This window comes from Callithrix jacchus, chromosome 17, assembly GCF_049354715.1.
Source record: "Callithrix jacchus isolate 240 chromosome 17, calJac240_pri, whole genome shotgun sequence".
NCBI lineage: Eukaryota > Metazoa > Chordata > Mammalia > Primates > Cebidae > Callithrix > Callithrix jacchus.
In genome coordinates, this window is record NC_133518.1 from 24513141 (window position 1) to 24526749 (window position 13609).

Below are 13609 nucleotides of genomic sequence, written 5' to 3' on the forward strand. Positions count from 1 at the left end.
TTTATCAGCAGTGGAAAACAGACTAATACAAATGGGATAAAGGAAAACTGAGTATAGGAAAGATAAGCTGTCCTAGGAGTGAGGTTCATGTACCAGGTGAATGTATTCCATAAAAGTCTACTTATTTGCTAGAGGTAAGTCAGAGGTTTGGCTCTTAATGCTTGTAGCAGCCAGCAAACCCTGGATGGCCCAATCAGTTACATAATTCAGCATCCTTAAGATAAAAAGGTAATAGAGTACTATTTCTCCCTTGGTCCTCATTAAGATGATACTATATAATATAACAAATGATTTCCTCAACAACATTCTTGCAGTTGATTTTTCAGAGCTGTGGGAGACTATTCCTCAAAACAACCCTCACAGGCAAATGACAGCACACAATTCAATAAAAGCAAATGATGGAGAGGAAGGTAGGAGGGCCAAGCAAGGAGTTCAGGTACACAGTTCCTTGCAGATCTAGATACATCAAAACCAGATTTTATTCTATCTAGACTAGCCTGAAATCCAGAGGCTTCATGCATCCACTTGTCTCTGAAACTACAAAGAAAATTTGATATGCATGTCCTTTTTTCTGGGGGATATGTCTGTAGTTTCATAACATTCTCAAAGAGTAGCATGACTCAAGAAAAGTTAAGAACCACTGATTTAAAGAATCAGACTATATATATAGATTCTTCATGCAGCCCTCGATAAGCAGTTTATTTTCTGAGCTTCTAAGAAGTGCTGAGCCTCAAGACTGCAGCCGCTGACAAGTGCTTGAAGTATGAGTTCTCTCTCATGCAAAATGTGGAACTCTAGGCTTTAACCACTGGCCAAGCTGTGTGCCAACTCTCAAAATACCTAAGACCTTTAATAAAGTAATGCCCATGAGCATATGGAGCACAAAACAATCTATTCTTTAGCTAGTTTTCAGCCATGAACATTGATAGATGTGTCAAAGGATTTGGTAGTATTTCTTCTAGATAGCATAAAAAGAAAAAAACATAGAAACGAAAAAAAAAACCACTACCTTTTGCCTATCAAAAAAATTACAAGCACAAAAACAATGATTTTCCTAGATGAAAATTATTTTTAGCTTAAAAATAATCTTTCTATAACAGTTTATATAATGAGCTCTTTTTTACCTTTTTGTTGTTTTAATATTGTTATACAAGAAAACAATCACTGCCATAGCTTTAGACACATACACATACGGTGAACCATTCACACACAGTATCATGATTAGAATCAAGGGAGGAAGCTGGCCTGCAGGACCACTGAGATGAGGGTCTTTAAATTTAATGAATCTAGAAGAAGCCACAGCCCTACAGAGTCTGGTCCTCAGCATAACAAGTCCAGAGACCTATCTTTGCCAAATAATTCACAGTTAAATATGCTGAAGAGAACTAACTCACGGTAACCCAAATCGTAAGACGCTAATACCAATGTATTAATCACTGAGAATATTCCTTCTGACTAGTAAGAAAATTTACACCTGAATCCATGGCACAGTTTTCTCAAATATCTGGATAACTGAAATCCTGAATTAGTAATCATAAGTCCACTGAAAGTTAGAACATTGAGATATAGAGAGTTTGAGGGATACATGACAAATTATCCCTGCCCTACATATATCTTTATAGTGATCAAAGTTGTGGCTCGCACAGGAAGAGTCTCTCTTCCTTGAATATTGCTGCCCCAGCACTGCATGCTTCTTGGTCTTCTTGGCCTTTCTTCTTCCACATCCTTCTCTCCATTAGGTGCTTCTTTAGACAGGGTATAATACAACTGATGAGGGTGCACCTTACATACATTACTATGCCTATTTTTTAGATAAGGATAATAATGTCTCAGCAACTTGCCCAGTGTTGCAGTTAACATGAGGCAGAACAGAGATTCAAAGCCAGATCTCACGTCAAAGCTTATGTTTCTAATCTTGAAGTAAACAATACCTTCAAGGTGTTTTTTCTGGGGCCTTCCTACCTCCAAGTTTGATTTAAATGTCCCTCATCTGTGTTCTCATAACACTGTAAGCACACCATGACTCTAATTTTTGACATAGAGTTCTATCTCTCTCACTAGACTGAAACTTTTTGAGGACAGGGGTTATATTTCATTCACCCTTGTATCCCCAGGGCACCACCTATCTAGGCAAATATTCAAGCTGTTTTGTCCAGTGGTTTCACATAGAGATCAACAAACTGAAGGCCTCCAGCTAACCACATAGCCTTAGGAAGGTCACAACTTCTCCAGCTATCAGCATCTCGGCTTAAAAGAAAAAAAACGGGGAGGATAAAATTGATATACACAGATGAAATGGATATACAAGGATATATAAGGTCTCCTCTCTAAAAAGCACTGCAACTGTAGATGGGCCTTAGTTTTTGATGGCCTATCTTATTAGTGGGAATTATTAGAAATAAAATTAAACTCCTCATTTATCTTCTGTACCATTCTAGAGATAGAATATACATAAATAGAAAGTTCAGAAAAAGCTTCCTCTTTCGTGACAGGAGCTAACCATCATTTATACTAAAATCAAACATTGGCACCCTCCTCTGGTGAATGTTAAAGGAGCTAAACAACACAAAAGAATTAGATGGTACGATTGCGAATGATACATAAAGAAAAAGAGAGAAATTACCTAATATTATTTGTCACCATTATACTTTCAATAGCAACTAAGTAACTCCTTTCATAGCACTTTCCTTATTTTGCCCTAAAACAAAGCCAAAATGAACTAACTGGCTACACACAGTAAGAGATTATAGACAGCACAATTACTCCATTTTTAAGAGTACTCATAATCATTAATTATTTTGCAAACAGCATGCTTTTTAATGTAAGGCACAATGAAAAGCATTTTATGGATTTGGTTAACAATGATCACCTTTTCATTTGTTGTTAAAAAATTTAATAACAAGCCATGTACATGTAAAATACTTTGGTAAAATAAAAGTATTTATCGTGTCCATTTTCTGGATGGTACATTTACCACAAGACATTACTGGAAATTTTTCAACCTAAAACCTGTTTTGGTCTGCAACTTTCTGGTTTTACACTATCAACTTACAAAACAAAAAAATTTAAATCACCCAATCACTTACACTTTTTTAGCCTAAGGCTAAAACTATGCCAATGCATCACACCCAGACAACCACAACCCATTCACCACATTACTACTACCACCAAACCTTTAATTAAATTAAAACTGTGCTTTCTAAGACCAGAAGCAAATTATCATCAGCCAACAATTTTAATATAAATATATATAATAAATATAAGTTTATTAAATGTTTTACAAAGGAAGGAATCACAATTTCCTTCATCCTCATTGAATTTAGGCACAAAAAATGAAAATACAGATAGTATGCCTCAAGCCAAGAAGACAGATCAACATTATACTGGCAACCGTGTCATTAAGTTATGTTTTTGCCCAAGTATGCAGCCTCTTTTCCCTCAATTAACATCTTTCACTTACCCTGTGACCAAGGGGAGGGAATCCCAACCCTACCCAACATGTTACAAATTTACAACCACTGAGAAACTTGCATTCTGAAAACCAGAATATAAAAAAAGCTAGGATGGGTAGGAAATGGCAAAAACTGATTTCAGTTCTACCAAATGAGTTTCCTACTACGTTTGTCATTCTTGGCAAAGTTGGTTCTACAAGGCAGGTAGGCACAGTAGCATGAAATGATTAGCAGAGTGGTGGGTGAGGAATGCAGATAAGATATCCAGTTGAAAGCTTTCGATGTTTACCCAAAACAAAGGCCAAGGAATAAGCAAATGCTGAAAAAGAATGGCAGTCTGTGTAGTTCCCTACAGCCTACCCAGAGACCAGAGGGCAGAGAAGAAAGTTGGGGCGGGGTGACTTATATAGGAGTGCAGGGGAGGGTTGTAACCAAAAACATAAAGAGGTTAAGAATAAGAAAAGTATGCTGCCAAAACGGAAAATAAAAGAGTATGCAGCAATGAACCCGTTACAAACTGCCAAACTGAGAGATGGAGTGACTGGCCCGGTGTTCTTTGGAGCATGACGCTGGAGCCACATTTGTCTCTCACTTCACTTGGGCCAATGCGCAAGAACCAGAGCCAACCCTTGCCTGACCTCAAGGAAACCTGGGCCCCAGTGCACAACCTGGGTGCCGCAGAAATGTGGGAGAGGGAACTGAACTAGCCTCTAGCTATCTCCTGCTTCCGGATGAACCACAAACAAAGGAATCTAGAAGCAGGGCAACGTCTGCACCCCCAAGCCGCCAGAGCGTTAAGGGTGAGGGCAAGGCACCGCCTCCTTTGCAGGCATAGCCACCTCTGCAAAGGCCAGGGGCATTTAGGTCCCGCTCTGAGATCTTGGTAAAAACAAGAGGACAGCGAGGTGCTCCTGTCAATTGGCCCGATTGCACTTGCAAAGTTGATAGAGTTGGAAAGAAGCGCAGAGCCGCCCCTCGGATTCCTCCCTAGAGCAAAGAGAACGGGAAGGAATCACAGCTTCCTTCACCCTCACTGAGCCCCACTTTGCTCTGCAGATATAGTCTGTTTTTCTAACGAAGCATAAAAGATATTGTCTTCCTTCTCTGTGCCTAGTTCAGCTCAAACCCTAGAACAAGGGCAGTGGAGTCTGGGACCAAAGTTCACTGGAGATGCCATTAATTCTCCTTGCTAAACTAGCACAGTGTTTGCTGGGTTCCGACCTTGGGAACCTCATGTTAAGTAGCAACAAATATACCGTGGATGTCTCTTCCTCCCCTAAAGTGGACCCTCAGCCCCAAGAAGCTTTCGGCAACTTGAGCCGCATTTGTCCAGCCAGGCACCGTGGTGTCATCACCACGCCCCTCGCACCCAGATCCTATCCCGCTGCGCACACGCCGTCCTGTTGTTTACACACACACACACGAGACATACACGGACACAAATACAAAGCCCCGGGGAGCTCCTACCTCTCCCCCGTGCCCGTCGAATATCCCGAAGATGGACGGATGCGTCTTGTTGGCCAGATCCGTGAGAACTTCGAAGCGGTCCTCCATGTGGTCTCTCCGGCCCTGGATGGAGTACACCGCCACGTTATGGCTCTTGAACTCCCAGGTCTTGGAAAACTCGGCCTCCAGCACATCAAGCCCCCCGAGTCGATCGTTCTGCATGATCTCGGCTACCTTGCCCTTCACCATCTTCACGGCGTCCCGGCTAGACTTCACGATGGTCTTCACCTCATCAGTGTGGAAGAAGTAACTCCACAGCGCCAAGCTGATGCACAGCAGGAAAAGCGTCTCGGGCCTCAGCAAGAAGTAGCGCATGATGCGACCCAGCAGAGACAGCAAAGTCATTGTATCCTCTATCATTTATTATCGCTAGAGCCTCAACCACCAGCAGCGACGCGCGCCTTGAAGGCTCGCCGAGTCCGGGAGCACTGCGGGGACAGCCCGCCAGAAGGGAGGCGGAGCAGTGCCCGAGGGTGGGGGAGGAGGCTCTCGGAGCCCGGTCGGAGGCAGCAGAGGCGGCGGCTCCGAGCCGGCAGCGAGAGCAGAAGCAGCTTCCCTTTTGTCTCCTCGCCTCAGCGGCCCGGAGGCCCGTCCCTGACGCCTGCGCCGCCTCCCCTTCCTGAGCCCCTTTGTGAGACCGCTGCGGCGGCGGTAGCAGCAGCCGCGGGTGCACGGTTGGGCAAGAGGAATCAAGTTGAAGTTGCACTGGGCGAATCTGCCGCGTTGAGCGGGAGAGTTCAGGGGCACCGGCGCCCGCGCGGCCCCTCCGGGAGTGACCCCTCAAGACTCCGGGGAACGAGCAGCAGGTGAGGTGCAGGGCTCCAGAGCCCGGCGGACGAGGGATGCACGTCCCCTCGGTCGCCGCCGCTGTGGAGCGCGGAGATGGCCGAACGCTCCAATTCCTTCACACACCCCTGGGGCCCCAGATAATAAAAGTTTTGCGGGAGACTGGGCAGAAGCAAGGGTACGCGGAGCCAGGCGACGCAGACAGCCAGCTGGGCTTTGCCAGCCTCTCCCAGGCACCTTCCGGCTCGACTCGGCTCGGCTCGGCTTCACTCGCGCTCTCCCTCCTCGCGTCCCGGCTCGCGCGCGCTCCGCCCCGCGCGCGCTCGCCCCGCCCCGTCCCGCCCCTTGAGTCCGGACTCGACACACCGAGGTGTTCCCACCGAGCTGTCAAAGGCTGAGCAAGTTCCGCGGTTGTCAGTTCGCGCTCGCAGCTCCGGGCTGTCCAGGCTAGCCTAGGGGGAGAAAAGAGGGAGGTCCGCTGCCTAGCTCTTGCGGATGGTCGTCCCCTCCCCCTTTGCCGGCTCCTAAGCCAAGCTAATACTGACCCAGGTAGTGTTGGCGTTGGTTTTCCAGGAGCCTCTGGTATTCACTGAGAAGCCGAGAGCCGCACGTGTGCGTTCCCCCCTTCTGCAGCTGCACGGTAGTGCGGTCCCCGCTTCCCAGGCCTAAGGCAAGCGAGAAGGGACGCACTTCTCCCGGCTCGCAAAGCGATGCAGGAATGCTATCGGGCCGCGGGGCGCAGTCTCGGCGTTCAGCCCCAGAGGCCTGCCCGTATCTCTTGAGAGGCTGGGAGCGAGCCTGGAGTCTAGCAGCCTTGTCCCTCCCGAGAGCAGCAGAATGGGTGGACTCAACAGAATGACTTCTGTTTCCCCAAGGAATTGCACTCTGACGATAACTTCTGCGGGGACGAAGAGGGCCGCTCTTTATGAGAGCTGCCGCAGCCCCTGGAGCAGAGGACTCAGCGGCCACGAAGGCCTTCCCTGATCGCAACCTTTCCACGGGCAGGCGCAAAGCTTCCGATGGGGGCTCCGGGGCGCTCCTGACTCTTATACGGGGGGAGGGCTCTGACACTGCAGTTGAGGTTTGAAGGCCCTTTGGAAGCTCGGAAGTGGCGGCCTTATACCACGTCCTCGGCCACCGCAGGAAGAAGGCGCAGTGGGGGCGGGAATCGGGTTGAGCGGAGAGGAGCCGCCTCGGAGAAGAGTGCGGGCTTGCAGGAGCCGGCCAGGATAACTCGAACTGTGGGCAGGCAGGTGTCGGTGGGCCTTGAAGGTGAGAAAGCACGAGAAAAGGACAATGTCCGCTTCAGCTTAGAATATGGAAACAATGAGCTTTAAAGGAAAATACGCATTCTTATTACCACTGTCCAGGAAGAAGAGTGCTGATCTGCCTCTTCCAGTCCGCTGGGCTGGAGAGCAGAGAGGCTGCCTGATCCCAGCCAATCCAGTGTCTGTCCCGCAACAAACACTTCTGCCTTGGTATGATCCCCATTCCTTTCCTCGAAATAATAAATAAATAACAAGAAGTCCTGGAGGGAAATACACTAAAATGTTCCCCGTGTTTAATCATTCATACAGTAGTATATTATATGCAGCTTTCATTTTCTGCTTTAGACTTTTGTCTATTTTCCACAACTTTTCTAAAGTTTCTACAAAAGCCATAGATTTCCACTATAAGCAGATGAAACTTTCCCTTCAGTTTTTCTCTGTTCCCTAAGTGGTTCCCATAGAAAACATTTGGTTTATGTTGTGGGCACGGTTAGAAACACTAAATTTGGGAACCTGAGTAGTTTCAATATGTGAAAGTGTTCACAAAACCTCTCCGTTTTTTACCTCTTAAGGTGCTTGCTTGATAGGACTACCAGAAAATCTTTAGTCACACAGGATTGAACTTGAGAGTTGATTTCTATGCATGATACTTGAGGTAAAGGTTTTTATGTGCCAAAATAAAATTGTTGATCTAAGGTTACAAAGAGGTAAAGATAAGACATATGTCCCATTTCCATGGCACTTTCAAAAGAGTTCCTCTTTCCTAGCTCTTTTGGTGCTTTAGTAACCTCCTACATTCATTCATTGCTACCTGAGCCCAAGTTGCCTATGATAGCTTCTTACACTGCAACCATAACCCAAATTCACCATGGCATTGCTTGCAAAGTCACTGTTCAGTCCATTGTCTCCAGCCATACCTGTGCTGATAAGGAACTCCTTAAAAGGCTTCTCACCTCTCTCCATCTACTAGAACACATCACTCCCTCCCAAACTGTTATACTTCAGCAAATAGTTCCCACATTATATCATAATTGTGAAGGATTTTAATCACCACAAACTCCTTATGCCTATCCTACATATGGAGAAGACTCTTTAGAGCATGTGTGGTCTTGGAGCTCTCAGAGGTTGTCCAGATGTCTTAAATCCTGCTCCTGACACTAAATATACTGTAATTGCTAAGGCTTTGACAGGTGCTAGTCAAGGTCAAGTATAACACTTACTGCTCTGAATTCTAATTACAAATACCTTTCTATTTCCCAGTCTTTTTCTTTATTAATCATTATTCCCATTTTGACCCTCCTATTCCTAGCTACCTGAAAACTTCTTAATTACCTTATTTTTCTTCTTCTTATACAACTCTTCTAATACTTACCAATGGCATGCAAGTAAATGTTTAACCACCTGCCCTCTAGGAAAAGAAGGTAAAGATTCAGCTCTGTTGTGTTTGCCAGTTTCCATGGTATAAATCCTCTCACCATGGCTGATTTTGAACTATACCACTGAGCATGAAGTTGGAAATAGTTGCTCAATATCCCAGTATTATACAGTATTTCCATCAAATGGACATGATAGATGTAAATAATATCAAGAGCATAAGCAATATCAAAATGTAGTAAAATGGTGAGGAATATTTATTACCTTTGTTTTTCATATAGTTTACTTAATTATAAATTTACACAATTTAATTTTAATAGTGCCCATTTTTAACAGACTGCTAACACTTTTCTGCTGGAGGAATGTGTGTTCTAGATATTGTCTATTGAATCTCAACATCCATTTCTAACCCCATCTAAATTCCCTCCCTTCCAATCACGAAAATGGAAGAACAACAACTACATTTTCCAGAATCCCTTCCAGCTGGAATTTTTACTGTAATTTAGGTTCTGCTGATGAGATGACCTTGTGTAAGATTTGGAATGCAGAAAAGAGACAGAAACCATTTTTCCTACAGCTCTGCTGGCTGCTGGCCAAGCTCTGGTAAACTGAGTGTTCGAGTGTCCAAATCAGGTTCTCTTTCCTTTTATGTATTTATGTATTTATTTATTATTTTTTGAGATGATGTCTCATTCTGTCACCCAGGCTGGAGAGCAGTGACCTTATTACTGCAGCCTCAACCTCCCCAGACACAGGTGATCCTCCTACCTCACTATAGATGTGCAACACACCAGGCTAATTTTTTTTTTTTTTTTTTGTAGTGACAAGGTTTCACCATGTCATCTAAGCTCATCTAGAACTCTGGGATCAAGCATCACCCACCTTGGTCTCCCAACGTGCTGGGATTACAGGTATGAGCCACAGCACCCAAGTGGGTTCCATGTTCTAGTCTCTAGTTTTGTGAAAATTGATCCACTGCCTAATGACAGTCCCGACTTCAACTTCTTGGAGCCTTACAATGCTTTTGTGAGTACCTGATTTCCTATATCAAATAACTTTCTTCTTCAGTAACCTAATGTGTTTTTGTTTTCTGCACCAAACCCTCATATAACATGTGTTGTTGGCATCTGCTTGTTTCTTTCTTGCAACATCCGAAAGAAACGTCAGAATCATCACCAGCACAGGTCTAGTTAGTCTGTTTGCCTATGTAGTTTCTTATTCTAAATGTTCTCTGATGGTACTTTCAGTTCACTCACATTCTGAGATTATGCTGTGGCATTAATCAATTACTACTCTTTATAATTTTTTTATTAGATCTACAAAGAGTCAAGAAAACGAATGCTCAGTTATATGAGGGAAGAAGGAAAGTATTTATTGTTATTACTATTTTTTATAACATCAGAGACCTGATAGTGAAGAATGACTAGTCATTTTTTGGTTGGTTGGTTTTTACGTTATACAACCTCTTTAGTCTACTGGAAGGCAGCCATATTTTGGGGAAAGACAAACAAAATTGCTTTTTTCTTTTAAGAACAACTGGAGAAAGAAATTGTGGACTTTCCTTTATGAGCCCAATACATACAATATTTAACACCTTTTTTCTACAAGACAATATTCCTTACAACTAATCTACATCTCTCTTTCCATTTTGGTTTTGTTTTGTTTTGTTTTGTTTTCAGTTTGTCTGGGGTGCAGGGAGAGGAGGAGGGAAGAGATTCTAGGTAACAGAAAATCATATTCTTCTGAGATAGAATCTAGTTTTCACTTGTTTTCTATTCACATCGCTTTTACCCTTATGGATTTAAACCTTTAATTCAGGTCTCCCTTCCAGTCATATGTTTTATTTTGTTTTTGCAGCAAACCCTTAGCTTGCTGGAAAAACATCTCCTTGCCAAATTTCTCTTAACCACAGAGCAGTTTTTGCTACTGAAGGAAGTCTTCTGTTTCAAATAAAATAAAATAAACATGTAATTATCTTGAAGGCAAAAGTCTTTATATATTTTTTTCAGCTATTCCTTTGGTCTTCTCATCTCATTCCTCTGCTCTCTCTATGCCTGATAATGCATTTGTTTATACTGAGTTACCATCATCTATACAGTCTGATGATAGACACTGTGATGGCTCATCATGCTTTACTGTCTCTCACAACGTCTGTTTAGAGAATAGCAAAATCTCTGAAGCAATGCAATATGTAAAGAAGGCTATGGATCAGCAATAGAATGTTCTTCTTTGCTTACCTTGCAAATTAATTTACTGATTTGTTTTATTTGAATTGATGGACTCAAACCTAAGCAAATAATTTAGAATCAAAGGTAATTAACTAAACTATCTGTAATAATCAAAAAAAGATGAATGGCCTAATTTTGAATTAGCTTGCCTCAAGGAGAGAAATATTCAGGGGGTGGGGAGAATGTGACATTATAGAAATAAGAGAAAATCAGAATTTTTTGAGAAAACTTAGCTCAACTATGAGAACAAAAATGATTTTAATTTTAAAGTAAAAATGAAAAGGACATACAAAAAGAAGGAAAACGGAAGCATGCTTTAGTAAATTTTGAATTTTCTCCACATTTCACTGAAATCCCTTTTCTCTCATTCTGTCACCCTAGAACTTTCCATCTATGTCCAAGAAAGACATCAGTTACAATCTTTATTAACTCCTAAATACACTTTTGTAGTCATACCTCTCTTCTTCTGTGTCCAAATAGTAAACATTTCTGCCAAAATAATTTCAAAGTCAACACATTGAAAACCAAGATGATGGCCCCCTCAAGTGTTCTCTCTCTCTGAAAATGGCACCACCCATCTCCATTTCTGCTAGCCAGAAACCTAAGTTACTCTTCATTTCTCCATCTTCTTCATTTTCCATAACCAAATCACCAAACACTGTTGATTTTACCTCCAATAAAGACAATCTGTGAGCAGCAATATGTGCACTGCTTTCTACTTCCCTCTGTTATCATAACTCCAGTTGACCATCACTTCCCACCCAGACCACTGACATAGCCTTCCCATTTATTTCTCTGCAGTCTATTTTGCCCTATTACAATCCACTGTACATATAGCAGCCAGAGAAGATATCTGGTGTAGGGGGGATGGATGCGAGATTATAAAAATAAGAAAAAATAAGAAATTTGTGACTTTTTAAAGTCACAAATCTAATCCTGCAACAATCTTACTTAAAAACTTTAGAAGACTTCTCATTGCTGTTAGAATAAAGACCAAAAAAAAAAATCTTTACTGTGAACTTCTCTTCAGCCTATTCCATGCCACCTCCTACCTCAGCTCATCCTCTTCAGCCACATTTGCTTTCTTACAGTTCCTATAAAGCACCAAACTCCCTCCTGACTCAGGGCCTTTATTCATGCAGTTCCATATAGCTGGAATACCAACCTTCCCAAGCCCACCCTCCCACTCACACTCTTCCTAGTTAACTATTATCCCTCAGATCTTAGCTTATACATCATTCTCTCAAGAGCCCTGCCTGACGCTGCAATTAAAGTGAGGTCCTTCTTGCCCTTTCTCATGGCAACCTCTACTTTTACTTCAGAGTGCTCATCAGAATTGTGAACATGTATTTGTTAGGACTTTTTTTAATCAATGTCTTTTTTCCCATTCTCACTAGTTTATATGTTCCTTGAGGGCAGGAACTGTGTCTGTTTTACTCTCTATTATAATCCAAGCACCAAGAAAATACCTGGAATATAGTAGACATACTATAAATATATGTTCATAAATGAATGAAGGTAGTTATTCTGAAATCATTATTTCAGCTCCACTCAAAGTCTCTCCAACATTGCTAGTAATTAGTGACACTCATTAGTGTGATTCTGAATCATTAATAGCATCAAAAAGAAAAGTCTAAGACTAAGTTACCCATGAATAGTTGAAGATTAATTTTACTAGCAGACAGAAAACATTAAAGGCCATATAGATTTTTTTCATTTCTAATTTTTTTTTACATTCTTGCTCACTTTGTCTTAAGACTAAGCTTACATTACAGACAGAGGGAAATTCTTTGCGAGAACAAACATCTTTACAAAATAGATGTCTTTGTCTATTTTTCTACTAAGATGTTTGTCTTTTTTTCCCAAAATGTGAAAACTTTTTATGTACTAAGGCTATCATTCAGGTAGTACATATTTTTTCCATCTTGTTATTTACCTTGCCATTATTTATGATATTTGAAATATAAGGAGCTTTATTTGATTTATTGTTATTTTTTATTTTTACAAAGTCAATTTTATTCTTTCATAATTTGTGCCTTATTCATCCTGCTTAGAAGAGGCAAGTAGGCTTTTCATGCCTCTGTGCACCTGAGAGTCTGCTGTGCTCAAGGGTACAGTCCTCTAGCTATTTTTCTCACCATTTCAAAGACACTACAGGATACAACTCATTCATTTGCCAATTCATCTATTTGTAAATTTATCACTTACTCAGCACCTACTATATATCAGGACTATACTAGAAACTAGGCAAAATAGACGCAAGTCCTGTCTTCACAGAGCTTGCAGTGAGAAAGACCTTTAACATATAATCATTCATAAATATACAGTTGCACACTGACCAATGTTGTTAACAAAATATTAGCATGCAGAATATAATTCCTGTGGTGACTCTTTCAATTTGCCAATTTTAAGTCAGGTAGAAGGTGTTGGCAGCCCTCCTGTAATGGAAGAAATTGCCATTCTTGGGTTAGCGCTCCCTGTACAAGAGTTCACTGCCCCCACCCTATTGCTTTCTTATTATATTTCCACCCTAGAATTATGAATATGTACCCATCTTTATCACTCAAAACACACTACCCACCTATTGGAATGGCCAAAATCCAAATGCAAGTAACACCAAATGCTGGAGAGGATGTGAAGCAACAGGAATTCTCATTAATTGCTGGTGGGAAGGCAAAATAGAATAGCCATGTTGGAAAACAGTTTGGCAGTTTCTTAGAAAACGAAACACACCGCATAATCCAGCAAGCACATTCCTTGGTATTTACCCAAATTAGCTGAAAACTTATGTCCACATAAAAACCTGCACACAAGTGTTTGCAGCAGTTTTAGTATTAATTGCCAAAACATGGAATCAACCAAGATGTCCTAAAGTAGGTGAATAAACAGGTACATCTAGAGAATGGAATGCTACTCAGCACTAAAAAGATATGAGCTATCAAGTCATGTAAAGATGTGGAGAAAATGTAAATGCATATTACTAAGTGAAAGAAGT

The 13609-nt window shown here is 41.9% G+C and overlaps 3 protein-coding genes across 3 annotated transcripts in view; 1 reads left to right on the top strand and 2 right to left on the bottom strand.

The window, feature by feature from the left end:
* The window catches only part of PPM1L (protein phosphatase, Mg2+/Mn2+ dependent 1L), a 320356-nt gene extending 314360 nt beyond the window's left edge, over positions 1–5996 (bottom strand). The window contains exon 1 of the mRNA XM_002759426.6: positions 4920–5996. Coding sequence (XP_002759472.1) covers positions 4920–5318 — 399 coding nt within the window. The 5' untranslated portion in view covers positions 5319–5996. The remainder of the gene's footprint in view (positions 1–4919) is intronic.
* LOC144579883 (uncharacterized) lies at positions 5801–10909 on the top strand. The gene is made up of 2 exons (XM_078353932.1): positions 5801–7016; positions 9208–10909. The coding sequence occupies exon 1, from the start codon at positions 5801–5803 to the stop codon at positions 6140–6142; it is 342 nt and encodes a 113-aa protein (XP_078210058.1). The 3' UTR covers positions 6143–7016; positions 9208–10909.
* Positions 6074–7975, bottom strand: LOC128930046 (uncharacterized). Its single transcript, XM_054247234.1, has 3 exons — positions 7824–7975; positions 6290–7047; positions 6074–6196 (listed from the first exon to the last, which is right to left on the bottom strand). The coding sequence occupies exons 1-3, from the start codon at positions 7973–7975 to the stop codon at positions 6192–6194; spliced, it is 915 nt and encodes a 304-aa protein (XP_054103209.1). The 3' UTR covers positions 6074–6191.
* Positions 10910–13609: the final 2700 nt, after the last annotated feature.

Coding starts and splice junctions, on each gene's coding strand:
- LOC144579883 (XM_078353932.1), top strand. CDS start 5,801: ATGCACGTCCCCTCGGTCGCCGCCGCTGTGGAGCGCGGAGATGGCCGA.
- LOC128930046 (XM_054247234.1), bottom strand. CDS start 7,975: ATGGAGAGAGGTGAGAAGCCTTTTAAGGAGTTCCTTATCAGCACAGGT. Junction 7,048..7,823: donor CATAGGCAACTTGGGCTCAG/GTAGCAATGAAT, acceptor TCTAAGCTGAAG/CGGACATTGTCCTTTTCTCG.